Below are 26,562 nucleotides of genomic sequence, written 5' to 3'. Positions count from 1 at the left end.
TGAGATGTGGGACTGGTGAATCCCTGTATTTTCACATACTTGTGTAAATGGAAACCAAAGCTTTATTACTTGTAATACAGGCTTCTATTCAGCTACACTTGTCTCCCAAGGGTAGTTCCATTATTCTGGCAAATTTCCTGTAAGAGCAGTGACTCTTTAGATGATTATCAGCGAGATGAGGCACCTTGACTTTATTTTGTGGAGGCACATACTCCCAGAAAATAGGGAATGCACTCAGAGGGTGGTAATGTGTTCCACAGGAGAGTTGCTTACGTGTGCTGTGTGAGTAGGGATTAAACCTGTAGTAAGGAAATGACACCTCAGACTGTCCCACCACCGTGGCAAGGAGTGGTATGTGCTCTGCTGCTGGATAAACATGTTCCTAGGTGGTTTAATTGTTAGAAATGGAGCATCACATCATTTTGTAATAGAATTCAATTTGCATCTTTGAAAAGGGGAAGAAGCATCTTTGAAGAAGATAACTGAAACAGCTGTAGCATAATGCTTATTGCCATTTTGTACTGCTGTCTTCTGGCGTTACTGAGAGAGAATATGCCTATTCTTAGTAGTTATATTGCTTCATCTGTAGGGGTGATGCTACATTATCTATGCTTAGATTATTATTCTGTAATATTTGGAAGTGATCTCTATTTTTTCAGCTGTTCAGCATACAAGGCTCTCTGCAGTCAATAATTTTATCAGTCCATCTTTGAGAGTTGCTCCTCAGCGAGGGCTCTCTCTGTTTGTTTCCTCTGAGGTGAACAGTTACTAATATTTTTTTCCCCTTTCCCTTGCATGCAGACAACAATAATTTGGGATGCTCACACAGGAGAAGCTAAACAGCAGTTTCCTTTCCATTCAGGTAATTTCTGCATAACTCCTCAGTAAAGCAAAAAGCAGTTTTAAATTTTGTCAATCTAATTTAGCCTTTTGTAAAAACCTACCTTCCAGAGAGAAGTAAATTTTGAGCCAAGGGACTTTGTGCTTTATCTATGCAATGTATCGTGGCTTGTGGGCTTACTCTTTTTTTGGAAAGATGGGGTTCTGTGAGCATTGGCTTTGAAAGTCAGACTGACTCTAGGAGAGGGTTTATACACCAGCCATGTCTGCCTAGCTGAACGAGTCTGTCATTATCTGTGTGATTGAATACAAGGTTAAAATAAGTAAGTTATGAAGGGATTTTTCTGTGGACATGTGTGGGATCTCTTCTGCTGTTCCTGCCCCTGTTGCAGTGAAGCTGGCTTCAGACAGAGGTCTTGGCAGCTTGCGTTCACCACTGGCAGCATGAAGGTCTCTGGAATTTATTAGCTTGAAGATGTTCACTCTTTGCTTTCTCACAATTATCAGAAATCAGTTGCCAGCCTTGAGTTTCAAAACCTCGCTTCACCAAGATCTTACCTGGAGGGTTGTTTGTAGATCTGGGCTGCTTCAAGAAGACAGGAGTTGTCACACATACAAAGTCATATTGAGTAACGGGCTGTCGTTGACGTAATCTTAAATTCACCTCAGGCCAGACCTCTGATGGCCCAATTCGTGACCCAGACTGGACCAGTTGTCACAGTGGAGAATGTTTAAGGCGCGTGGTCAAACTGAATTTCAAACTGCCAGAACATTCCAGGTTCTGGTGGTAGCAGTCTTCATCTCCCTGTGTGCTCACCGTACCTAATCCGTTTTTAAGCACAGTGCTTAGTGGTGTTGAAAAACACGTGCGTTACTCCTCCTTCTAGAACATTCACTTGTGCGTGCTTTCCAGCGCGGCTGCTGGTTGCTCTCATCCTCACACTTGGCAGGTGTTGCTAACACACAGCAGCAATTCAAAGGGGTATTCAGCAGAAGAAAGAACGTACTCTGCACGGTGTCACTCATCGTCTCCCTTGCTAAGGCTGTTGTCAGTTGGGAGGAGTCGGTGTCTGACGACACCTTTTCTCACTGTGGCATTTATTTATCTTCCACAACTGTTTCATAAAGGCAAGCTTGCCTGTACAGTGAGGTAGTTGATGAGACTCTGAAGCCCTCCGATCCCTAACTATTAATCTAAGCAGTTGCAGATTCAGAAGTTGGTTGCCCCATCAGAGTTACGTTCACTGATGTCTAGCTGTCTCAGCAGCACTGAGCATTGAGGACATCTCATCACTCCACTCCCCTTTTAGCAAGTTGAAAACTTCATTGCATCTCCCAGTGCAATATGCCAATGTCTATCTCCATTAAGAGATTTTTTAAAAAATTCCTTACTACACATGCTGCTTGTCTTTGGGCATAAGACTCAACTGAAGTGGAGCTGTGGAGAGGCTAATTAATGGGGGGTTTTTTCATTATTTCACATACATTTTCATAGGGAAGTAAAGCAGTTAGTTATTAAGGAAATTGTCGATAGGCCAAAAGCGTACGCCCTACAAAAAGCCCCTTAAACTCAAATGAAGTCTTTGTTCTCACATAAATCTAAACCTACAAAGACCTCACCTTGTCCTCCTTGTGTCGCTTATTCACCAAAACAAACTATACCAGCAGATTCCTTACCATATCTGGAGTCTGAACACCTTGTCTACACAAGGATTAAAGGTGGCATTTTAGCATTTAAAAGTCTAGTCTAGACAGAACACAGTTCCTTTAGCACATGCTTGCGTGGCATACTTCTTTGCATACTTCTTTGAAGTCTGGAGGTAGTCAGCCTTGGAACAACAAAATTGTTACTCTCATCTGCGTTACAACTTGTTTAGTTTACACCCCTATGGACAAAAACTCAAAATGCACAAGGGAGACACCTTTGTTTAGGTCTTGAAGGCCTCTGTATCACCGATAGGCACATGTAATGTTAAGGTTTTATGGTCAAAATACCTTAGTATGGATAAGTAGCTTCTAGGGTTTCATTGTTCTTTGCACAACTATGAGTCATCATAGGGCATCTGATCAAAAATGTGTATTCACAGAGCTTATTTCTTTAAAAGGGAATGAAGTAATCCAGTTTTCACATCTGCTGATAGATGTGGACTGATGTCTGTGCAGGGAGGAACAAAAGGGTTAAGTGATATCGTAAGAGGTATTTGTGTCAGCCAGTTTCAGACATCTAAGTGCTCTGGATCACTCCCTGCAGACACTTAACTCTGTCCTCTTCTGAGCTTCTGTTTCTGAATCACAGCTACATTTGTTCAGAAAAAGCTTAAATTAATTGATAATCATTGCAGCACTTTTATTGTTGGCATTTATTTTAGCTGCATTTCTTAAGGCTTTGCTGCTGCTTTTATTAGATGACATTCTAATTGTTTCTGTGCAATTGGCTAATATCCTGTGGTTTTGGAGACACTCTGGCAATTCAATTACTTGCATGAAAAAACATGTTTGGTTGGTTTTTCCAGACCATTTTATGCAGTTATTTATCCAGTAAACGTATGATTAAATACACCAATAAATGAATTAGTATTAATTATCAGCACTCTATGATTCAAATTACGCTGTGATGCAAATCCATCGCTTTAGGTGCCAATAGCTTTCAGAAAATGACTTTTCAACTCACACATATCGTATTAGATATTAGCCCTGAAGGCATATTGCTATTAATGAAGATAGATTTTTGTTTGCTCTGAAACAGTAATGCAAAGCTTGCAGCATAAAAGGAAAGACAAACAGGCAGTCAGAGAAACAAAATCCTTTACTGTTTCCTGATCCCCACTGCTGTTCACTGGAAATCTCAGCATTACCTTGCCTTTCTCACACAAATTTCCTTTACATTCCCGCACTGTAGAAGTTCCTTACTTGCCACAGAACTATTGACCTTTTTCATTAATATTCAAAAAAACCCCAAACAACTTACATAGGTAATAATTGCAGCCCTCCATTCTCATTTAGAGAGCTGCCTGATGATTTGGAAGGTGATGTGGATTGATCTCATTCTGTAGTTCATAAAAATTAGAGCAGGATAAAATATATTTCGATATAACAGGCTTGGCAGAAGGCCAGTTTCACTTCTGCATTACAGAAGCATTTTTTCTGAAAGGTATTTGAGTACAGCATTTCTTGGTTTCATTTTGATGGTAAATTTGTGTGGCACTGTTGCCAGGATAGGATTCCACTTCACTTCCCATGTGCCGCTCTCGTTCCAGCACACTTGCTTCTCACGGGAGCGTGGGGAGAGCGAAGATGTCTGTGCCTAGCAAGTCTGATGTCATCCTCAGGAGGGCAGCTCAAGCCTTCCCTGAGCAGGAAGAGAGCTGCAGCCATAGACACACAAGCTGCACCTCAGGAGTTCCCTCCAGTTCCTGTGTGTGCTTTCAGTCTGCCCTGACATTCTGTAAAAGGGGTTTTTTTTGTTGTGTTTTTCCCAGTTACTGCAAAATGCGTATGTTGGGCTCAGGCACTAGCTACGTGTTCATACGCTGTGTGTGCACAGGGCTTCATTAGGTCAGTCCCAATTAACCCTTCAGGGAAGCTCCTCCTCTCATTTCAGATCCCACTGATCCACATACCTGTCTTAAATCGATCCCCAACCACATTAAGCAGAAACACTAGTCCCCACATCTGTGCAGAGCAACAGGCTGCACGGGTGGTTGCCTAACGCCAGCGCAGAGGGAGGTGGCTGCATGCTGCTGCTCCCGCCCGTGTCTTGTGCCTGGCATCCACAGGAACATTTTTTCTAACACAGCTGGAGTTATCCATGGATTTTCTGGATTCGTTTTCTTCCAGACCCTTCTCCAAGTGGGCTTGCAGAGGAAGGAATGGGAGACATGGCTGCTGGGAGCAGGGAGTCAGGTTGTTTTTCCCTGTTTCATGCAACTTGACCCCAAAAGATTCTCGTAAATAGGTGCCATGCAAAGCATCCAGATTATACACTGCAAGAGAAAGAATAGCTTATGGTCTCTGGGCAGTCCCTGTCATCTCTGTAACTGGTAGCAGGTCCAAGAAGTAGCATCTAGTCCATTTGATCCAGACAGACGATGGGAGGAAAATTATTTGGGATGGGTGTTTCTTTGCTGCGTCCCCTGATGTTTCCTCCATTGTTTGGACTTCACAGCTCCTGCTCTGGACGTAGACTGGCAGAACAACACTACTTTTGCCTCCTGCAGCACTGACATGTGCATTCACGTATGCAGACTCGGCTGTGATCGTCCTGTTAAAACCTTTCAAGGACACACGGTAAGTGTAAGAGGTCCCCACGTGTTAGCGGTAAGGTCACGTAGCAGTGGTGGCAGCAGGGTCTGTTCTAGCACCAAAGGTGTTACATCCCATTGCTTCCCTGAAACCCCATTCCTTGGGAGTGACTCGCTGCCTGTGAGAGGGGACAAGCTCCTGCAAATCACCGTAGGAGGCAAAACCAGCAGCTTAGACACTGAGACTATTTATATGTGGCATGAGCTGCAGACTATGGGCACTTTCATAAATAAGATGTTGTTTTCTACTGACTTAATTTCCTGTAGCAAATCAGAGCTGTGAGTAAGGAGAAAATTTACCTCCATCCATCATTCAGGTTTAGAATCAGTTTAATAAGATCTGTTCAAGGTGTGTTTCCCCCTTCTTTTCCCGGTGGTATTTAATGACTGTAAAAGACCAGTTGTGCTGGCTTTCATTCATGAGAAACCTGCTATCATATACTGACCTGTAATTTAGATACTATCTTTCAGAGCTTGCTATCTCCTCGCTGAGGAAAAATTGTTCATTTGGAGATGTTTATCTAGCCTGTGGTTAAGGTGCTATTAAACCACCCAAAGACTGGTGGTTTTTTATGACTATCTGAAACTCACCATTTTGCTCACAAACCCAAACCGGACACCCTTCCTAAGTGACACTTGAATAACCTGTGCTTTTGTTCATCCCCACAGCAAGCAGGGCTGCAGTCTGTCCCTGAACCTGTGGCATGCGTAGACCGTGAGTGCCCTCTGATGGGTGCCCACTGCAGTGCAGGTCACCGCGATGTTTACTTCATAAATTCGCTCTTTGTTTCAGAACGAGGTTAATGCAATCAAGTGGGACCCATCTGGCATGCTACTAGCATCTTGCTCCGATGATATGACATTAAAGGTAATATAATTTCCATTCCTGCCGTTCAAAATGACAAAACCTATGCCTGTTTCTCAGTCTTCTCCAGAATGACGGTGCTGTGTCTCCTAAAACTCTGCATGAACAAGAGTTTTGTTTTGTCCCATGCTTCTTAAAGCTAGTTTGAAAGATTGAGCACAGAGAAGCAGCTGCTGGGGAAGCTGAGACATCCTATCCAGATAAGGTTTTAAGTGCCTGATAGGGCACTGTCACATAATAGTCATAGTTTAACTATAAACATACATACACACACATGCCCAGCGGACTGTCCACACTGGCACAGCCCCCTGCTATGAAGCAGCATATTATTTGTTGCATGTTGAAAAGAACAGAGAAGCAAAGAGTATTCTTTTTGGAGTCTTTTTTCTGGGGGCTGTTGGGTTCGTTGGTTTGTTTAATACCAAGGAACAGGCCAGGATATCTAAATTCAGAGCCCAGCAAAAATCTGAGTTGCTCCCTGAGGATGCTTGCCTTTATCCATGCCCTGTGTGGGGAGGCTAAGGCAGCTGTGCTGCTGGAGTGCGTGCCTCTGTTAGGTGCCTGAAGTGAAGTGGGGTGAGTGGGGTTCTGACTCACCAGCAGCCTGCTGGTTCCTTTACTGGCACACCTGGGGGAAGGCTGTGTCCACGTAGGAATAGCTGGGTGTCCTAATAGCAGAGCCTTCCTGCTGGGACTTACGCTGGTTCCTTGAGCAAAGCATCAAGGAACAAACACATCCCAGGAAGGATTTGGGTTTGCAGATATAATTCTACCAGTACTATAGATTCCTCTTGTGTTAATTAAGGCTCATACCTCTTTCCACTGCTGGTTGACACAGTTGGAAGTAAGAGGTGTTTCTAGCAGGCACGCAGGCTGTGGATAAGAACTGAAACTGAAAGACTTGCCAAACTTGAAGAGCTAAGCGAACTTCAGCCCGCCCACTTGGGGTTTCATCCCTCTGCATTCTAGATGCATTATTCTGAACTGCTCATCAAACATAACGTTCACAGAAATAGGACTAGCAGGGAGGGAAAGCGAGCACCTCACCTGTTACACTGCCACGGAGCAGCAGGGAAGGAACCAGTACTGCATCCTGACCCAGAGCCATCACATGTTGTTCAGTGCCCAGTTGCAGACTGTGTTTTAAACACTGATGTGGCTCAGAGTTGTCGGTGCTGGTTCAGGCTTCTGCCACTGGATTTGTCACAGGAGCTGGTGGGTCACTATTCCCAACCTCACCTGTTTCTGGAAACCTTCAGTGACAGAGACTGCAAATCCTCATGAGGAAGTTCCTCTTCTTATTCCTTTTCCTTAGAAATCACCCCTCTCTGGATTCTTTTCTTGTTTTCTTTAGTTACCTCTTTTTTTCTTTTTTTTTTTGGAGTTCTTGATCTTTTCCTACAACTTCTAGGGCCATCTCTTGCCCATTGGCCATAGAGCATGGGTAAGGGTGTGTAACATTTCCAAAAGCAGACTCAGGTATGCTGATAGAAGTTCAACACATCATTTCCCTCATGGTGCAGGCTTAGAGGTGAGTTAAATCACTGCTGTATCTTGGGTATCTCTCTGAAACTGACTGACTAAATTTATTTTCCCTGCTGTGCATCAGATTAATCTCATTTTCTCAGTGAGCTGAAGAAAAGATCTACCAAATTAGCTGTCACCTCTGTCAAGCATATTCTTTATCTCACGCTGAAGTATTTGGCCATGTAACTGCATAAATAACTGACCTTGTTCCATGGTCTGTGCTGTTAGAAACATCAGGAAAACAAGCGGAGTTAGGAGGGAAGGGAAAAATTGATGTGGCTCTTGACTGGCCTGAGAGAAAGGGATGAGGTTCCGAGCAGTTCCCGAAACTTTATTTTCATTCTTTAAGATGGCTGCTGTCAAGATGTGCAGTTTCCAGTTAAACTCCTGAAGAGAGTAACTTAAGCTTCTGTATGCTGAAGGCCAGCTGCCCACCAAAGCTGCTCTGTCACTCCCCTCCTCTGCTGGAGAGGGGAGGGGGTCAATATAACGAAAGGCTCGTGGGTGTCGATAAGGAACAGGGTGAGATCACGCAGCAGTTACCATCACAGGCAGAACAGGCTCAACCTGGGAAAAATTGATCTAAATTATTACCAGAAAGACCCAGAGTAGACTAGGGAGAAATAAAACCAAATCTTAAACCATCTGCCCCCACCCCTTCCTTTTTCCTGGGCTCAGTTTTACTCTCAGTTTCTCTACCTCTTTTCCCCCAGCAGCACAGGGGGATGGGGAGCGGGGGTTGCAGTCAGTTCGTCACCCAATGTCTCTGCCACTTCTTCCTTCTCGGGGGGAGGACTTCTCAGACTCTTCCTCTGCGTCAGTGTGGGCTTCCTCCCACAAGAGACAGTCCTCCACCAACTTCTCCAACATGAGTCCTTCCCACAGGCTGCAGTTCTTCACGACTGCATGGGTCCCCCACGGGGTCACAGGTCTGGCTAGCAAACCTGCTCCAGTGTAGACTCCTTTCTCCACAGGACAACAGGTCCTGCCAGGAGCTTGCTCCAACATGGTCTTTCCATGGTTTCACAACCTGTGCCTCCACCTGCTGCAGCGTGGGGTCCTCCATAGGCTGCAGGTAGATATCTGCTCCACCATGGACCTCCATGGGCTGCAGGGGGACAGCCTGCCTCACCATGGTCTTCTCCACGGGCTACAGGGGTATCTTGGCTCCAGTGGCTGGAGCACCTCCTCCCTCTCCTTCTGCACTGACCTGGGTGCTGCGGAGTTTTTCACATCTTCTCACTCTTCTCACCCCTCTGTCTGGCTGCATTTGCTCTTGGTGGTTCTTTCATCCCTCCAGCAGCAGGTCCATCTTGGAGGTGACTGGCACTGGCTCTGTCAGACATAGGGGAAGCTTCTAGCAATTTCTCACAGAAACCACTCCATGCCCTTCCCACACAAACCCAGTACAAGGCTGTGGGCAGTACAGCAACTATTCAGTTCTTACCTGTTGAGTAAATACTACTGTACGTACATGTAGCTCTGTCCCCTAATGGGGTTATCCTAACGTCTGCACGCTGTAGATGCCAAACTGCTGCATTAACAAACTTCAGGTATGTTTTTGTGTTCATGTATGTGTCTGTTGAGATCTGACATAAACAAATAGTAAGAAAAACATAGAACTGAAATGATCCAGCTGCAAAAAGTGATGTTGCCATTTTTCCCCCTTCATCAACACCCAGATTTGGAGTATGAAGCAAGATACCTGTGTACACGATCTTCAGGCTCACAGCAAAGAGATCTATACTATCAAATGGAGTCCTACAGGACCAGGCACCAGCAACCCAAACTCCAACATCATGTTAGCAAGGTAAAAATATAAATACCTCTCTTTCTGTTGCCTGCTAAGAAGGATCGCCTTTCTGGTGTGTAACTCTGCTGTCACCTTGCTGTCAGTCTTCCTGCGACAATTCCAGCAAAGAGTACCTACTGTTGTAAATCAGGGGGGTGGAAACAAAGGGAAGGGGATCATATCTGAAGAGGGAAGAAGAAGGAAAATTGAGTCATATGGTACTTACGATGTTTTAACTTTTCAGATGCCTTAAGAGAAGGATTGGAAATTTGGTAATGTGCCTTCGCATCCGGCATCTGGTTGTCAGGAGTGGAAGTGCCTTGGGGGACCAATGGCAGCCCACACAGCCAGTGGGGATGTGTTGTGACCAGGGTCATGCATCTCACCTGGGCAGATGCTGACAGCTTTTGTATGCTGCTAACTAACAGAGAAAAGCCTGGATCTTCTTTCAAATTCTACCTGAAAATCTGTCTCAAATTTTTCTTTAAGATTAGGGAACATGTTTATTTGTAGAATGCCGATTGGTGGTACTATGGAATTGTCAGATCAGCCCATCAGGTGTGTTCAGCTTGGGGAAGGGTCGTATCCAAGCTGTTTTGTTTAATTTTATCCTTAGTCTGGAAGAGGACAGGGAAGAAGAACTTTGCTTTCTTGGAGTTGTTCTTTTAATATTTTTAATACCAGTTATTTCCCTTGCCTTCCTCTAAGCCCACAGTTTGGGATTTAGGTGGGTCATAGCCAGACCCAGCACTGAAACAAAGCAAAAAGAACCACAGTTCCAGATTATTACAGAATGCAAATCCATGAGTTGATGCAAATCCATTAGGAGTAAGATTTCTCTGGAGCCATTTACCCTACTACTGGCCATACGTATTTTATCTTCCTGAATTGTATCAAGTAGAATCTCAAAAAAGAAGGAGCTCCTTAGCCCTTTTAGGGCAAGTGACCTGGTCCTATAATAGAGCACCCTGAGAGAAACTCAAAGGCTCCACATACAGGAACTCAGTTCCGTAGGTACAGCCCTCTGGCAAGGCTGCAGTGAGTATTGGCTCTCCTGACCGAAACCGCTCTCTCACTTAGCCAAGGCCACAAGAAAAGGTGTTAATCTCTTAAAACCATTCACAGTATCAAACTGCAAAGTGATTCACCCTGGGGCTGAGACATGCTTGTGTTTGAATGCTTCTTGCAGCGCTTCGTTCGATTCCACCGTCCGGCTGTGGGACGTTGACCGGGGAGTCTGCATCCACACGCTAACGAAGCACCAAGAGCCCGTCTACAGCGTAGCGTTTAGTCCTGATGGGAAGTACCTAGCCAGCGGGTCCTTCGACAAGTGTGTCCATATATGGAACACTCAGGTACCGCCAAGCGCCTCTGGTTTAGATGCCACGTTAGTAGCAAGGGCTCAGGTGGAAAATACATGGACCTCTCTGGCATGTGGCCCGCCAGGGTGAGCCCGATTGCACTGGCTGATGCAAATCCCAGCAGATCAGCTGAGTCACTCTGGGGCAGCACCTGGGCTTCGCTGTGTGCCAGAACGTGAGCCGAGCCGACGTGAAAATAGGTGCGTCGGTGTGTCAGCTCTCTCTGCCCTCAGCTCTGGGAGGCAGAGGTGGGGATTGCTTCTCAGACTTTTGTCTAGTGACAGGTGGAGTTCACTTGTGAGGCCAAGGCACCTGGCTTATGTGTTGTGACGTGGGGGTGATAGATCCAAAGGGCACACAGGCTGGGCACTGGGGGTACTCTGGAGAAGAGTGGGACGTCGTAGTTCCACAGATGTAATTCTGAATACTGGGGCCTCACAGCCCAGATTAACCACAGACTTCAGAAAAGACCACCTCAGCCTAACTTCCCCAGGCCTTTATGTTTATAAAGTGGACAAAACAAGATGTCTTGAGGGTCTTGCTGTAAATTGCCTTCAGGAGGAGTGTCAGGGTTTAACCCAGCAGGCAGCTGAAACAACCACACAGCCATTTGCTCACCCTCCACCCTGCGGTGGGATGAGGAAGAGAATTGAGAATGGAAAAGAAGAAAACAAATTCAAAGAAAACAAATTCAAACTCCTGGGTTGAGGTAAAGACAGTTTAGTAGGACAAAAAAACAAGAAGGAGGAGGATAGAATATGCAAAACATGTTAGGAACAGCACATTTTCTCAGCATCTCAAGTCGATGCTCTGCAAGACCCTGAGCTCTTGGCCCACTCCCCAGTTACATATAGAGCATGACAACATACAGTACAGAATATCCCTTTGGCCAGTGTGTGCCAGCTGTCCTGGCTGTGTCCTCTCCTACCTTGTTGGCAGGGCAGCAGCATGGGAAGCTGAAAAGTCCTTGGCTGCCTGGCAGCAACTAAAAACATCCGTGTGTTATCAGTGTTGCTCTCACCCCAACTCCCAAACACAGCATTCCACCAGCTGCTAGAAAGGAAATTAACTCTGTCCCTGCAGAAAGCAGGACAAGGAGCCTGTTTATTTTTGTTATCAAAGACCAGTTTCCTAGCTTCACCACCTTACAGAGGTGACCATAGTTGGGGGATGTGAATAGCAAACCCCTCGCCACCAGTCTCTTTTTTAATGTAGTCCCCAAAAAGAAGGGGACCTCCTGTTTGAAATGTTTGCATGCTGTTTTGCTTTGTAGAGTGGATCTCTAGTACATAGCTACCGAGGTACCGGGGGCATCTTTGAAGTCTGCTGGAATGCTAGAGGAGACAAAGTGGGAGCAAGCGCATCAGACGGATCGGTAAGGAGCTTCACGTACTGTAAATTGTGGGTGGAGATTACTCTTCTGGAGAGTGTCAGGCAGAAACCATGGATGCCACCCTGTGTTCTCTGGACAGAGCTGAAGAGTAGACAGCTCAAAATAGTTCTGCAGAGAATAGTAAAGATGCTCCTGCTTTGGAAGGGTTTGAATGCTGGGAGGTTGAGTTCCTTTTGGAAATGAAGAATGCTCCTGGACTAGGTGAATATGGCTGAAGATGGGAATGACTCTTAAGTATGCATTTGATAAGAACACCAGTAGTGCTGTTTGTGTCATTATTTATCTCAGCTGTCATTTTTTAATGAAGGTCAGGTCACAGCAGTCAGCTCTCTACTGAACAGTTGTCCTGGGGCTTTCTGGTTTATCCCACAGAAGACTTACCCTTGAACAGTTCCCAAAAGGGGAAGCTGCCAGCATGCTGCCCTAAGATCTCATCACATGGTAAAGGAGAAACAGGGCTGTACAGACACCAATTAGTCATTACTATTTTTGCTGTTAATGGTACTTCCAGAATTTCTCAGCTGTAGGCTGGTCAGCTGGCGAAGGGCGCATGGATGTTGCGACACGCTCTACAGCGGTTTTAAACAGCTCTTCTACATGGCTGGCTGGCGTAACGACCTCAGAGCAGCATGTTTCATTGGTGGTTAACAAAGGGTACGCCTACGGTGTGACTCAGTCGTGCTGTTTGAGGTGGTGCCGTGCCTGGCTTCCAACAGCTGCTCTAAACGGGCGCGTGCCCACTCCAGGCCCCGTGTCACAGCTGCCAGGCCCCGTGTCACACCTGCCAGGGCTGCCATCTGCTTCACGGGGATGCTGCGTTCGGGTGTTTAACCAGAGCCCGCGGCCTTACCCGGGCTGTGCCGCCGAGACGATGTTGGAGTCCAGCTCAAGGGTAAATGTTTGGCTTTCGGTTTTCACTTGGGTTTCCTCCCTGGTGTGTGTGTCAGCAGGTAGCTGAGGCAGGCTGATGTGCAGCTCGGGAGTGACGCGGCGCTGGCTGGTCAGCTCCCCGTGTAGGAGGAGTAGCAGCACCTCCACGTGGCCTTCAGAAACGGTTCTTAATGCCGAGTCTTCTCTCTCCAGGTTTGTGTCCTAGATCTGCGGAAGTAAAAGTGAAATGTGTTAGAAGAAATTTCAAATGGACCAGCAGTGAATGTGTGGGGAGAAGCACTCTTCAAAACCATTCTTAACAGCTCCAGAACTGTACGAACTTGAACAAAGTTAGAGTGTACCGTGAAACCAACTCTCCCTGGCCACAGGTGTCTAGTATTTTGTCCGTAACCTTCATCAAGGAGTAAAAACACAGTCACTTCAGAGGGGGAGGGAATGGTTTCCACCTGGAACATTCAGCCTTGGAAGCATGAAGCCACCAGCTAGGCATTGCACTGTTTGGTTTGCGTCTGAGAACTTGCTCTGATGGCTGGGAAAAAAAAGAAAAAAAAAAAAAAAAAAAGCTGTGCCAAAAAAATTAATAAAAAAAAAAGGAAAAAAAAAAGAAAAAGAAAAATGCTGTGATAAACCAAAAGGGAAAAAAAAATCCTCCTCCATGCGGTGTTGTATTTTTTCCTTCCAATTTGGACACTACAGTTGCTCTCCCAAAGGACGTTCAAAGACCAGTTTGTACTGATGAAATGCTCAACTTTGTAATCACAACACTTTCTATTTTCTAGACTACTTTTTTTGTTCAGTGTTTTTTCTATCAGCTGGAATATTACAGCCTGGAGGATCCCGGGCTTGGGATGAAACTTTTGTTTTCCTTTTATTTCTCCCTTCCACTCCCAACTTCTTCCTTTTTTTTCTTTTTTTTTTGTCTCCTTCAGTTTCCTTCTTACCTTTGTTTTCCCCAGCCTTCCCCCCCACCTATTTTTCCCCGTATGCCCATAGTAGATGCAGCCAGGTGGACATGACAATGAAAATTTTTGACAGACTGCTTCTCCTCTCTCTCTTCCTTTTCCTTTCTTTCTCTCCGTTGAAAAGAAAAGAAAATCCTCCATGCTTCAGATCTTAGCGTCTCAAGGGCACTTTCAGCAAATTGTGTAATAAGTGCTTTATATAAGAATGCGGTTGCTGGGGAAGATTTTTACAGGAGAAAGATGACTTTTAACAGAAAGAACCCAGTGTATTTTTGGAAAAAAAATATTTTTTATGTTAAACAGTTTTAAAAGCCTAAAATGGCCACCAAATGTAGACCAGTTGTGTAATCCAAGCAGAAAGAATGACACAGAGTCCAAGGAACATGAAAGGTGCAGTATCCTTTTTCTCTTCTCTCTCAGAAAGTGCTGTAAGAAAAAAAACCCTGCTATTTGATCCAGTAACTGCCAGTCATTTGCTCCGAGCCCTCTTCCAGCAGCCAGGCGTTCATCTGGCCTCCCTTCACCTTTGTGGCTGTTCGGCGATGTACGCTTGTTTCAGGGGGTTGGTGAGTTTGGGCCTGTAGGCGCAGCATCGGTTCTCTTCAGCCCACGTTTCCCTCTATCCTGGTAGCCAGGGGAAGGCGTCTCTGTATCTCTTCTGCTCCAGCGGTGGCTCGGGTGCCATTCGGAACACGGGCTCGGCTGCCCGCGGCCTTGCTGAGCAGCGCCGTCTGCCACTCGTCACCCCGCTCGGCTGCTTCTGTTCCAGGAAGCCGGTGGGACTTTTACCACTGAATGACTTGAGGCCAGTTGGACCAAGGTCTGTTGACTGCATCTGTCCTCGTTGGAGAAGAGAGTTGCTAAGCTCTTGTCCATCCGTGGTCAGTACACACCGAGGAGGAGTCCCTTCCGCTGCATCAGGCAGGCGGTGGTGCTGCCATCACCCTCAGCCAGGCCGTGTGTGCTGCGTGCGACGAGGAGTGCTCTGGGTCTGGAAGCTCCTGGCCAGCCAGGCAGGTTTAGCCTTGAGGATGTCCTCAGTGCAGCACTCAGAAGGCAGCATGGAACTCTTCCTTAGCAGAGGATACGATGCAGGATATATAAATTGGATCTATATACATACGTATATCTCACTAGAAGGCTGCAGTGGGTGAAATGAGCAGGATGACGACAAAGACTGCCAAAGCACGCCCTGTCCATGTCGGAGAAGCTCTCTGTGTGCAGGCTGGACATCTGCACGGACGCCTGCTGAAGGCAGCGCTACTAGATGAGCAAACCATGGATGCCAGGGAGGATGCATCAGCAGCGGCTGCTGGAAGCTGTCAGGAGACCTTGGGGTGGGGGCAGCCATTACTTATGTCCTCAGAACTGGCCGAGTGGAACAGGCATCCCCCCCAGCCCGCAGGCTAGCCTAGGGTTTGTAGGAGAGGGGAACACAAGCAAGCAGAGAACCCCCTTAATGTGATGTAGTACCCTCCCAAACAGCCCAGAGTCTTTGTTGGTGTAAGAGGGGATCTTGCCTTTGATTTGGCCACAGCTGCTGAAGTGGTGATTTGACCAGAGCCCTGCTGCTTGAACCGGTGGCGCAAGACGCACCAAGCGTCGTGGCATCTTGGTGGCATCGTGCAATCCGTACCTCCTCGTTCCTCCCGTGCTCTCCTCTCTTTACTCTTGCATCCCCACAGTCTCCTAGTCCTTCAGTGGAACCAGCCCCTGCCAGCTTCCGCTGCAGTTCCAAAAGATGTGCCCCTGGAAAGGAGAAAAGGGGGACAAGACCTAACTGCCTAGAAGGGTTACTCGGTCCTGGGATTCTGGTTATTTGTGACAGGCTTGCTTGTCATTAGTACTGGACGCTGGAAGGTATCACGGATTATTTTCGGTGTTAAATGCTTTTATGTGTTGGGTTTTAGCCTCCTGCTCCGAGAGCACGGGCTGTAGATGACCACGTGGCAGTTTTGCACTGTTTTATAATAACCACGTGTACCTGCTGATTTAAAGTCACTATTTAAAAAGGAAAAAAAAAAATAGAGTATCTGTTGAAAGAGAGACTTGGATTTGAATAAAAAGGTTTAATGTGGTTTTATAAAGCACGGTTGGGCTGATGATTTGCTTACAGTCACTGCATGTGCACGGTTAACTTCCCAAGCTGCTTTCGGGTGGCCTTTCGGAGAAGGACACGCAGAAGCTCCCGGTCTGCAGAAGCTCCCAGTCTGCCAGTGGTGGAGAGCAGCAGGGACAGGGGCCCTCAAGCGGCTCCTGAAGAGGCCAGACCTCGGGGTTCAACGAGATGAGGTTGCTCAGTCCGAGTTCAGTGATGCCGCCTGGCTGCCTGGCCATGGACCTGTGGTGGTGCTCCCGGGAGGGCTGCCGGGGGTAACCGGCAGCATCCATCATACCTGTTGCTTTTTGCTTTTTCCCTTTGTTTTTTAAGTTGCCAGAACAGCACCCTTCCTCTGCCCACCTTGGCTACACGGAGGTGAGAAGCCAAGAGAAACATGCTTGGAAACCCCTCTGTGGGTTTGCAAAGCCCTGTGTGTGGAGGGGCTGCTGCTCCGGAGTGTCCTCTGCACAGGCTGGAAGCGCTCTGCCTTGAGAAGCTGAGAAACAAAATGCGCCTTGCTTCCCCTGCCCAAGGCCCCAAAGACTGGCAAATCCTCAGCCATCCCGTGGGAGCTGGTGTGCAGCTAAAACAGGGGCAGATCTTAAGGAAGGCAGAAGATGCAGCCGCCAAGGCTAATCCTGGCCCTAAGGAGCTGGTTTCTTTAGGAGATGGGCAACGGGGAAGGAGCGACATCTCCGGGTCACGGTTCAAGGTGTCGATGTCCAAGTCTGCACCCACAGCACTGGCTGCGTGGGAGCTCTGCCCCCTCCGCTGCTGCAGCGGCAGCCCCAGCTCGCGGCGCCTTCCTGCGGCTCCCCTGGAACGCGACATCGCCCAGCGAAGGCCGGTGGGCTGGAGCGGGTTCGGTCTCCCGGCGTGTTGTGGTAACTTCAGTGTCTGTTCTTCTTTGTAACCGAAGAGAAATAGAAAAACCTGAGTGGCCAAATAGGACTGTGGAACCAGCGAGAGACTCGCTGGGCTCTTGTCGTTGCCGGCTGCCTGGAACTGGCCTTGAAGTGAGGGAAAACAAAAAATAAGAGTTTCTGGAAAACCACTCGACTCTGTGGGTTAGAAGGATACTGGATCTTTTATGTCGAAAACACTGGGTCCCTTACGGGGCACTAAGGGCCTGACTTACAGGGTTATACACACATTAACCCCATGCTACATCTTAGAAATTTCCTTTTAATTTGTTTAAAAGAAAAAAAAAATAGCTAATTTTAGAGCCAAGTGAAGTGCACTTTGTCAAATGTAAGGGTCTGCTTTGGTTTTGGGTTTCTTTTTTCTTTTTTCCCTTTTTAATTTTTTTTCCTCCTTTTATTTTTTTCCTCCTTTTGCCTTTTTAAAAGATGTGGTTCTTTGTCAATTGCAGAAATGTTCTTTCAGCCACTCACTGAAACTCTGAATTCTGGCTTCTGCAGTTTTTATTGTCTGTGTCAGACTTGCAGCCAGACTTGGTTCTCATTTCAGCGTTTCCCAGGTTCTGTTGAAACAACATCAACCCCTTATTTTGTTTCTCCCCCCAACCACACTTTCTTCAAATTCACCTTGTGTATTGTAGCTCATTTGTTTTAAGGAGAGAATCAACAGATCATATTCAGTGTCTTGAATAAATTGCTATATTTTGATATTAGAGAATTCTGTGTGTGTTGTTCCTTATTCTTGCCTGCCCGTCGGGCATCCTGCGCTGAAGAGCTGGGGCCAGGTGGCTGAAGTTGCAGCGAGATGTCCTAACCTAAAGGGTTGGGTGTATAGAGGTGGTCGGTTCATAGGGTTTTGCAGTACACAAAGACACAGAGGCTTTACCTCCTAAATTTCTCTATGAGATTGCTGCAGATAAATACCCCAGAAATCACTGCTAGCCAGTCTAGCTATGATTAAGAAAGCAACTGCATGTGCATATATGTGTAAATACACGGAGCTGCTACAAATTACTGCCAGCCAGCAGTAGTATAGCAACAAAAATACAGCAGAAATCAGTTGTAGCAACAATTAATCATACCAGCATCCCATAATAGCAGCACTCAAGTTCACATATGTAATACTACAGGCTCTGATAAAGTTGTTACTAAGCAAATGTATCCCATAGCATGCCAGCAGATAGGAGAGATTTACTGGGAGGTGGAGCTGTGTGGCAGCAAGTGCACTTCAGATGGGGTCAAACCGCCCCAGAGCTGGGAGGACAAACCCAACCAGCCCATGTACAGGGAAACCCCCAGGCTCAGGGAGTTGTTTATTTTTGGGAGGTGAACAATAAAACAACAGGCACAGTCTCGCTTCGAAGATGATGCATGTCAGGGAGTTCGAAGTCCCCAGCAAAGGTCCAAGGTCTTGCAAAAAGTTCTCACAGCCCTTTGTAAGGACAGAAAGTTCCATGCAGCGTGGGAAGTCGTTGCAGAAAGCAGCTCTGTTCTGGATGAAAGTGAAGTAATTTTTTATGGTTTATGTCATAGACACCTACAGGGCTGTAGGGTCACCGACACTTGGAACAGCCAGCAGATGCTGTTAATTTCTGGGTTTCACCTGGGCCAACCAGTAGATGATGAGGATTCATATTGTCTTAGACCCAATGTTTTATTTTTCAGGACTTCAGTTCTGGCCCATGGCAGCTGCCAACCCTCCCTTTCTCAGGATATTTCCCCCCTTCTCCAGACTATTTTTCCTCTTTTCAGGTGACAAGTGTCCATTACAGTTCCTTGGACCTGTGCTTATTGAGGGTATCTCAGGATGCCCTCAGTCCCTAGGTACCCAGCTGCACGTCAAAGATGCTGGCTATGCCACTCAAGGATGCTTCTGGTTCCCAGCTCCCAGCCTTGCAGGCAGATTTCAGCAGCTCTCCTCTGTGCAGTACTTTTTCCCTTCCAACCAGATCACCTTGTGGACGCTCCCATCACATGTTTATCGTTCAGCTCCATTCCCCACACACTCACCCCCTGTGATCCAGACAGCTGGCAAGGCAGCAATCTCAGCAAGATTGGGTTGAAGTACTTCTTAAAACATTTCTTTTCAAAAGTTATATCCAAAGGAAGATTCTCCAGAGAAAATATGTTGGATTCCAATTCTGACCAAAGTAAATTGTTAGTTTTTCTTTAAGCTGGCAAGGCTGGAATTAAACTTTCCTCAAGCAGCTGGAGGGGTTTGAAGAACTTCAGGATATTCCAGCCCCTGGGACAGGGTCACAGTCATTCCCTCTGGCAGGAGCTCCCATGGGCATCATCTCATAGCCCCGCTCTCTGCGTGGGGCTTGTGGCACTGACAGCTCAAAGGATACAGGGTGAGGGGGGTTTAGCTTCAGCAGGAAGCCAAACAACCCCGTTCTGTGGTTTTTAGCTGGCTTTAATTTCACGTAATGGTACCCTCGTAGCTTAGTGAGGGATCTGAAGTGAGACGTGGGGTTTTTGCTTTGTGCCCACGTAAGACGCTGCCCGTTCACCTCAGTTATGGCTGAAAAACTCCCAAAAGGCCTTCAAAAGGAGTTAGCACTTGGATCAAGCAGAGTCCTGTATGTCACAGCATCTAGTTTTTAGGTATCTAAGGACCTAGAGCCTTAAGTTAGTCCTGATACACAACTGCTGGGACATTTCTAGCACGAGTGCTAGAAAAACTGGTCTGCCAATGACGAGCACCTCCCCGCCATCATGGAATCCTGCCTGGGGAAAGAGAAAGCCGTGCCCGTTCCTGCCACCTGTCTGGGTTCATGCTCCGAACTGTGCACAGCATGAACAGCTGCCAGGTCCCTGCGGCGGTGCGGGCCGAAAGCTGCAGGGCACAGGCGCTTGTCCCTTCAGCTCTCGCAAGACCAGGACCCCAGCAGCAGTTTTCGTCACAGCTTTTTGAAAACAAGGGACAGGAGAGCTGAGGAAGGGGCAGCCACGGCGGGGCTGGAGCTTTAAAAGGTAGGCCGCTCACCTCTCCTGCTGCTGGAGCTACGCGGTGGGCCTGGCTTTAGTCGCAGCGGTTCCAGGCGTCACTGCCAAATGAAAACTGTAGTTTAGTTTTCCTTTATTTAGCCTGTAAATATTTATTTAGCCTGTAAACTATTTGACAGCCCTGGAAACACTGAGCCATCCTGAACACTTGCTTCTCACTTCTGTCGGCGTGCAGTGAAAGGGGACTTGTTAGAGCAGTTCGGGGAAGGTGGAATACTGCAGCATCTCACTCCAACCCACTTCTTTCCCTGCCATCTTTCTACGTATCATTTCCTGCCAGGAGACAGCTCAGCTTGTCCATTAAGAGTGCGTGCAATGGCACACTTAAGCTCCGTGGTACAAAAAGTAACTTTTAAAGCTTTGAAGTCTCTTCAGTGAAGAAATGACTCACTTGGCAAGGAATTTATCGTCCTTGCTGACTCCTTTCCCAACAGGAAGGAAGCTCTTTGCTTCCTTAGAGATAGTTTTTTCTATTTCCCTTTGAATATATTCACAACCCCAAAAAAATACAAAACCCAATAACCACAGGAAAGCAGCTACATCCTCTTTTCCTGCTGCAATGTCTTAATATCTTCCACCTTTGCAGAAGAAGCCTTGGCTCCACCATGTAAATCACTTGTATCTATCTCAATACTAAAAGATTGTGCTCATCTCCTCTTTCCAAATGCTTCCCATTAAATACAAGGACAAAGTTGCCAACCTCACCCTTCACTGGAGTAGTTCAGCACAGTAAGAATGTCACAACAGAAGAGAAATTATTTAGATCGGAAGCAATGCCATTCTGCAGCTCCAAAACTGAGATTTATCTCTGAAGGCTTCTGAAAACTCAGTGGTGTCTAGAGAGCATCACATCCCTACACACTGTGTTGCTGTTCCTGAAAAGCTCTATTTTACTTTGAGGGCAAAACATAAAGGTCAAACTCTTAGGAGGGTGTTTGAGACTCCACAGTCCTTACCACCGTGGTGTCCAGCCAGGTGCACTGAAAGAGGTGTTGAGTCCCTTCAGAGAGTACCCTCAGTGAGCACACTTAGGGGAGACAGGATCACAGACTCCTGAGAAAAACAGAAATTGGGAAAAGTCTGCAGCCTGGGGCTGCCATCCTTTAAGTCCTTGTGGTGGTTAGACCCCGGCTGGAGGCCAGACACCCACCAAAGCCGCTCTGTCACTCCCCTTTTCAGCTGGACAGGGGAGAAAATATATATTGAGAGGCTCAGGAGTCAAGATGAGGACAGGGAGAGATCATCCTGCAATCAGTGTCACGGGCAAAACAGACTCAACACAGAATAAAGGACAGAAACCTCTCTAATTTATGACACTGCCCTGCATACCCAGTGACACCAGAGTCAGGTAATGAGAAATGCAACCAGATCTTAAAGCACCTCCGCCCACCCCTCCCTTCTCAGCAGACTTCAGTCATGATTTTATTCCCTTCCCCCCTCATTGTGGCATGGGGAGGGGCAGGGACTGGGGGAATGGGGGTTTGGGTCAGTTCCTCACTAGTTGGTTTCCTTCTTGGCTTTAGGGGGCATTCCTCACACCCTTCCCCTGCTGCAGTGTGGGGTCCCACCCACAGGAGACAGTCCTTCACAAACTTCTCCATGAGTCCTTTCTGTTGGGGCTCCAGCTCTTCACCAGCTGCCCCAGCGTGGGTCACTCTATGGGGTGCAGTCATAAATCACAGAATAGCTCAGTCTCTCAGGCCCTGCCTGGTCCTCCAAAGGGTCACAAGCCTCCCCCCAGCAAACCTGCTCCAGCGTGGGTCTCCCTCTGTCCTCTCTGTGTCTCTCTGTCTCTCTCCATGGGCTGGAAGTGCTGGCAGAGGCTTGCTCCAGCGCGAGTCACAGCATCTCCTGTATGTCTCCTCCTGCTCCAGGTGGGGTCTCAGCCTTTTCCATGGGCTGCAGGGGGGGGATCCGCTCCACCATGGGCTTCTCCATAGGCTGTGGGGACATCTTTCTCTCCAGCATCTGGGGGGGGGGTCTCCTTCCCCCCTTCACCAGCCTTGGTGCCTGCACAGTTTCTTACACCGTCTCACTCCCTTCTCTGGTGGCAAAAAGCCACCACCTGCATTTTTTTCTCCTAAATGTGATTCCCAGAGGCGCTGTGACCGTCGCTGATGGGCTCGGCCTTGGTCAGCAACGACTCCGGCCTTGAGCCAGCCGATGTTTACCCTCTGGGGCCTGCAGAGAGCTGTCTGCTGCTTGCAGAAGCCATCTTTGCAGCCCCTCCTCCTCCACTAGAACCCAGCCACACAAAGCTACGACAGCCCTAGACAATGGGTACTTGTCAGCTTCATCCCCAGGGGCTGGTTTGGGGAGAATCATGATAAATTCCTGTGCAGTAAGATGACCGTGTCTGATCATCCACCCACTCACCTTCCGCCACAGAGGATGACACAGGCAGGGAGCCCGTGGTTCACTCAGCCCACACAGATACCCGTAGGGTTCGGGGGGGGGTGGGGAGGTGGTTCATATCCACATTAAAGGTCCAGGTCTTATGACTTGATCAAGGAATACAGACCAAAGCTATTTTTAAAAAAATCAAACCTTTCTAATCTCCCAAGAATGGCGTTTCTCTTTGGGCCTGCTTCAGACCAGAAGACCTGCTTCAGCTTTTAACAGATCTCTCAGTGAGAGTGGTTTAAAAAAGAATGTGTTGGAAGAAAAAAATGCTCTGGCCTCTGTGCCAGAGCCTGGAGAAGATGGACAGACTCAGGTGTATTTCTCCAGATGCAAATTTGGCAACTGAAGGTGTTGGTGTGGGGAAAACCAGCATTTCTCATCATTGCAGAAGCTCCATGAGCCCTCCTGAGCCTGGGGAAGGTAAGAGAAGGTTAACGTCATGCATCATTGAAGACCCTTTACCAACAAAAACCTAACCCCAAGCCAATCAGACAGACCAGCACATTTCTGTCTGGTTTTCATCCTAGTCTACTCACAGCCCTAAGCTGAGGATGTGTCTCCCAGCTTTCTCTGCCAAAACTTTTATAAAAATTTACTTTTAAAAAACCCACCAACACCCAGTAGGAACTGAACTCTCACCAGCACCTCTAGCAGAAAAGGAAAAAATTAATTTTATTCCATATTGCCACTTGGTCACTCCTTTCCACGTTCTAAACCCGCAAAGAACCAGAAAAGGTTTGGTGCTCACTCCTCCTTCATTGGAAAGACGAGCTGATCAGCTCCAAAAATGAAATTATTTTAAGACAATAAGACCATTTTGCTTTCAAGTCTACTATTTTGACCTAACAACTCATTAATTCTGTCTTTCTCCTTACTGTGCCCTGTATGTCTCAGGCTGGGGAAGATATTAATGCTCAGCAAGGGCTGTGTATCTGGATTCTTTTCTAAGATGGATTTCCTCTTGAACCTCTTAGAGCACGGGGACATCATGGAAACCATTCAGTGATGAAAGTGATGGGAAGACTGTGCTGATCTGGCAGGGGGGTTGGACTAGATGATCTTTCGAGGTCCCTTCCAACTCCTAACGTTCTGTGATTCTGAAGTTCTGTGATGTTCTGTGACCCTTGCCTCCTGTCCTGTCACTGGGCACTACTGAGAAGAGCCTGGTGTCATCCTCTAGACATCCACCCTTTAGATACTTATAACCATCAGTGAGATCCCTTCTCAGTCTTCTCCAGGTTAAACAGACCCAGCTCTCTCAGCCTTTCCTCATACAAGAGATGCTCCAGTCCTGTGATCATCTTGGAGCCCTGGCACAGGCTGCCCAGAGAGGTTGTGGAGTCTCCTTCTCTGGAGACATTCAAAACCCACTGGGATGTGTTCCTGTGCGATTTAGTCTAGGTGATCCTACTCTGGCAGGGGAGTTGGGCTAGATCATCTTTCCAGGTCCCTTCCAACCTCTAACAACCTGTGGTTCTGTGATTCCGTGATGTTCCATGATTCCATGACCCTTGTAGCCCTTGTAGCAGGATAACTGCACGAGGAGGAGAGGAACGATTCTCAGCTCCTTGGGGCTGCCTCTATGTCTTCAGCTCACCCTCTCACAGGTTTCCAGATGCTCAACATCAGCCTTGTCACCACTGAAGTCATACAGCTCCCCAGCCTCAGACCCCAGCAAGCAAAGGTGAGAGGCCCCGGTTACATGTGGAGGTCTCTATTATAAAGCCTTTTGTCTGTAGCAACGAGGGGTTTGTCAATGCACATGTGACTTTTTTCATTTTAAATTCAAACACTACATTGAAGGCATCTGGGCATACCAGCTTCCAGGCTATAAAATCCCTGGGAACTAAGGGAAAAGCCACCTTATCTCACCTCCTTCTGGGTGTAATTGCATTCCTAGGGGATGGTTGCCTGCCTGACACGGGGCGTGAGCAGAGCTGCTGGTTACCAGAGCACTTAGGGAGGCTGGGGAGTGCCTCTGATCCCTAGCAAGTCCCGTCTGGTGCCTTGAGGAAAGGCTTGGTGAGAAGAATGCTGTGCTCCCCATCACATGGAGGCACATGACACGGGGCAGGGTGAGAGGACGCCAGTTCCTTGCCACATAAAATGTGGTGCTCGGTTGAGTGCTTTGGCCTAAGGAGACAGTTGGGTCAGTTGGGGTTTTTTCCTGGTTTGGGAATTTTCTGTCTTCTTTTCCTCAAGGAAATGCTCTCAAGAGCTGCCATAGCAGGCAGAACAGGAGCAGATGCTGTTGTGTGGCCACAGCTGCAACGAACTGCTGCCAGGGCTTCTGCGCTGTCTGGAGCCTTGGTGCCCTCTGAGGGGAGAGGACACTGCAAGGGCAGCCCAGGCAGCACAGCCGGTTCCTTACATTGCACAAACCCCCCACCGCGCTGGTTTAAACCCGTCTCCAAAATGTACCTGTTTAACTGGCACAGTAAAAGAGGTCATGCTTGGGTTTACACTTTTTCAAGACCTTTCAGGAAGCTGACAGTAAGTGGGTACCTCTCTGGGGGCAGCTGGAGAACAAGGATCCCAGGCCTCCAGTTCCCCTCTGCGTCCCTCCCAGCTACGCCATGCGAAAGGATTCAGTAGGTCACGGGAGGCAGAGGGAAGTGGGTGCAGGACTAGGTGAGGGCAAGGCTTGGCCAACAAAGGTTGTCTTTATTAACAGCTACTCCTGTTCTCCAGAGGGAGGGAGCCCATCTCAAGCCATCATGGCTCTTCTCCACTCCTTAAGAGCTAAGTTCCTTTCCACAGAAGTGAGACCAGAGATCACAGAAGTGAGACCAGAGATGGCCTGAATCTCAGCCCAACACAACACCAGGGCATGAAGTCCCCTCAGTTCCCCTCACGGTCCCCTCAGGTACTGCCATTCACAGCAGGACAGAGCCACAGCTGCCACCTCACCAGCCCTGGCTTTGCAAAGGGATAACTGTCCACTACGGAAAAGCATGAAAGTTTAACAGGCTTCTTGCCACCCCAAAATGCCATGATCCCCAGTGACCAAGAGACGAAGGAGCAGCACGGTCTTCCCATCACTTTCATCACTGAATGGTCTCCACAATGTCCATGTGCTCTATCCCCTCTCCTCCCTGCTGCCAGGCTTGGGATTGCAGTACTGCTGCTGCTGATAAACCCTGGTGAAATAACAAGAGAAGAGTGCCACAACACCCCTCCTCTGACCTCACAAAGTGGGGTCTCCAAAGCTGTATCAGGCTTTCTTTTTAACTGAGTTCTTCTCATTTACAACCAGATGGTAGAGCGTCCTTTCACACACCATACACCTTTTCCAGTGGTCACCGGGGTGGCTTTCATGGCCTTCTTCCTCCTTCTGCATCAAGGCCACACAAATCACTCAGCTTTTCCTGGCACAGTGAGCTTGCTTTGTCACCTGGCTGGTGTCCTTTCTCAAACCGGCCGCGCTACTTTTATACAAACACTCTTTTTACCTTCGAGGGAGCAAAGAACATCCCATTCCTCCTGTTCAAGCTTCAAGGGGGAAATTGAGCTGTTGTAAGTTTTCAGTCAGATTAAGATCCCATCACATTAAGATCCCATCACATTAAGATCCCATCACATTAAGGTCCCAGACTCGTATTTGTAGATATGAACAGCAGGATGGTCATTCAGAGGCTTCACAGAGAGGCCCATTAACACACTTGGAGGTTTCTGACCACAACAGGCTCACACTTCCAGTTGGAATTCCTTTCCAGAGACAACAGCTATCCGCATTTTCCTGGGTCAGTTCAGCCTCCAGATCCCCCAAAAGGCTCAGTAAGTTAGAAAGGGCTCCACACGTGCTCCCAGCTCCGAAACAGTAATGCAAAATTCTGTAATGCCCAATGCCTGACCAAAAGATCTAACAGGGTGAGGGTGGGAGCCCAGATCACAGGAGGCTTTGAGGTGGGAATGGACCTCTGGAGATCACCTGGTCCAAGCCCCAGCTCCAACATGGCCACCTGGCGCCTGTTGCCCAGGACAGCGACGCAGGAATTAGGCCCCGATGCTTCCAGTGCCAAGCAGACACCTGCATTTTGGTAGCTGGATGGAGACAATGAACTGTTTTCAGAGAAGCCAACACAGTGCCACCAGATGACAATGGGCTTCAACCCCCACTAAAGTAAAACTGGATTCATACCAGTGTTGTGAGAGGCGAAGCTCTTCTCAACCCACCACTGCCTTCTGTAACAGAGC

The 26,562-nt window shown here is 47.6% G+C and overlaps 1 protein-coding gene across 1 annotated transcript in view; it reads left to right on the top strand.

The window, feature by feature from the left end:
- TBL1X (transducin beta like 1 X-linked) overlaps positions 1-13,976 on the top strand; it is a gene marked incomplete at its 5' end in the record, with an annotated part of 53,997 nt that extends 40,021 nt beyond the window's left edge. The window contains 7 exons of the mRNA XM_084279466.1: positions 802-862; positions 5,006-5,127; positions 5,935-6,009; positions 9,216-9,343; positions 10,515-10,680; positions 11,960-12,061; positions 13,163-13,976. Of these exons, the coding sequence (XP_084135592.1) occupies positions 802-862; positions 5,006-5,127; positions 5,935-6,009; positions 9,216-9,343; positions 10,515-10,680; positions 11,960-12,061; positions 13,163-13,189 (681 nt within the window). The 3' untranslated portion in view covers positions 13,190-13,976. The remainder of the gene's footprint in view (positions 1-801; positions 863-5,005; positions 5,128-5,934; positions 6,010-9,215; positions 9,344-10,514; positions 10,681-11,959; positions 12,062-13,162) is intronic.
- Between the last annotated feature and the right edge of the window lie 12,586 nt (positions 13,977-26,562).

The sequence above is a fragment of the Gallinula chloropus genome, assembly GCF_964237585.1.
Source record: "Gallinula chloropus genome assembly, chromosome: 1".
In the NCBI taxonomy this organism is placed as follows: domain Eukaryota; kingdom Metazoa; phylum Chordata; class Aves; order Gruiformes; family Rallidae; genus Gallinula; species Gallinula chloropus.
Note: the sequence above shows the minus strand (reverse complement) of the source record. Positions and strands in the feature narration are given on the sequence as shown.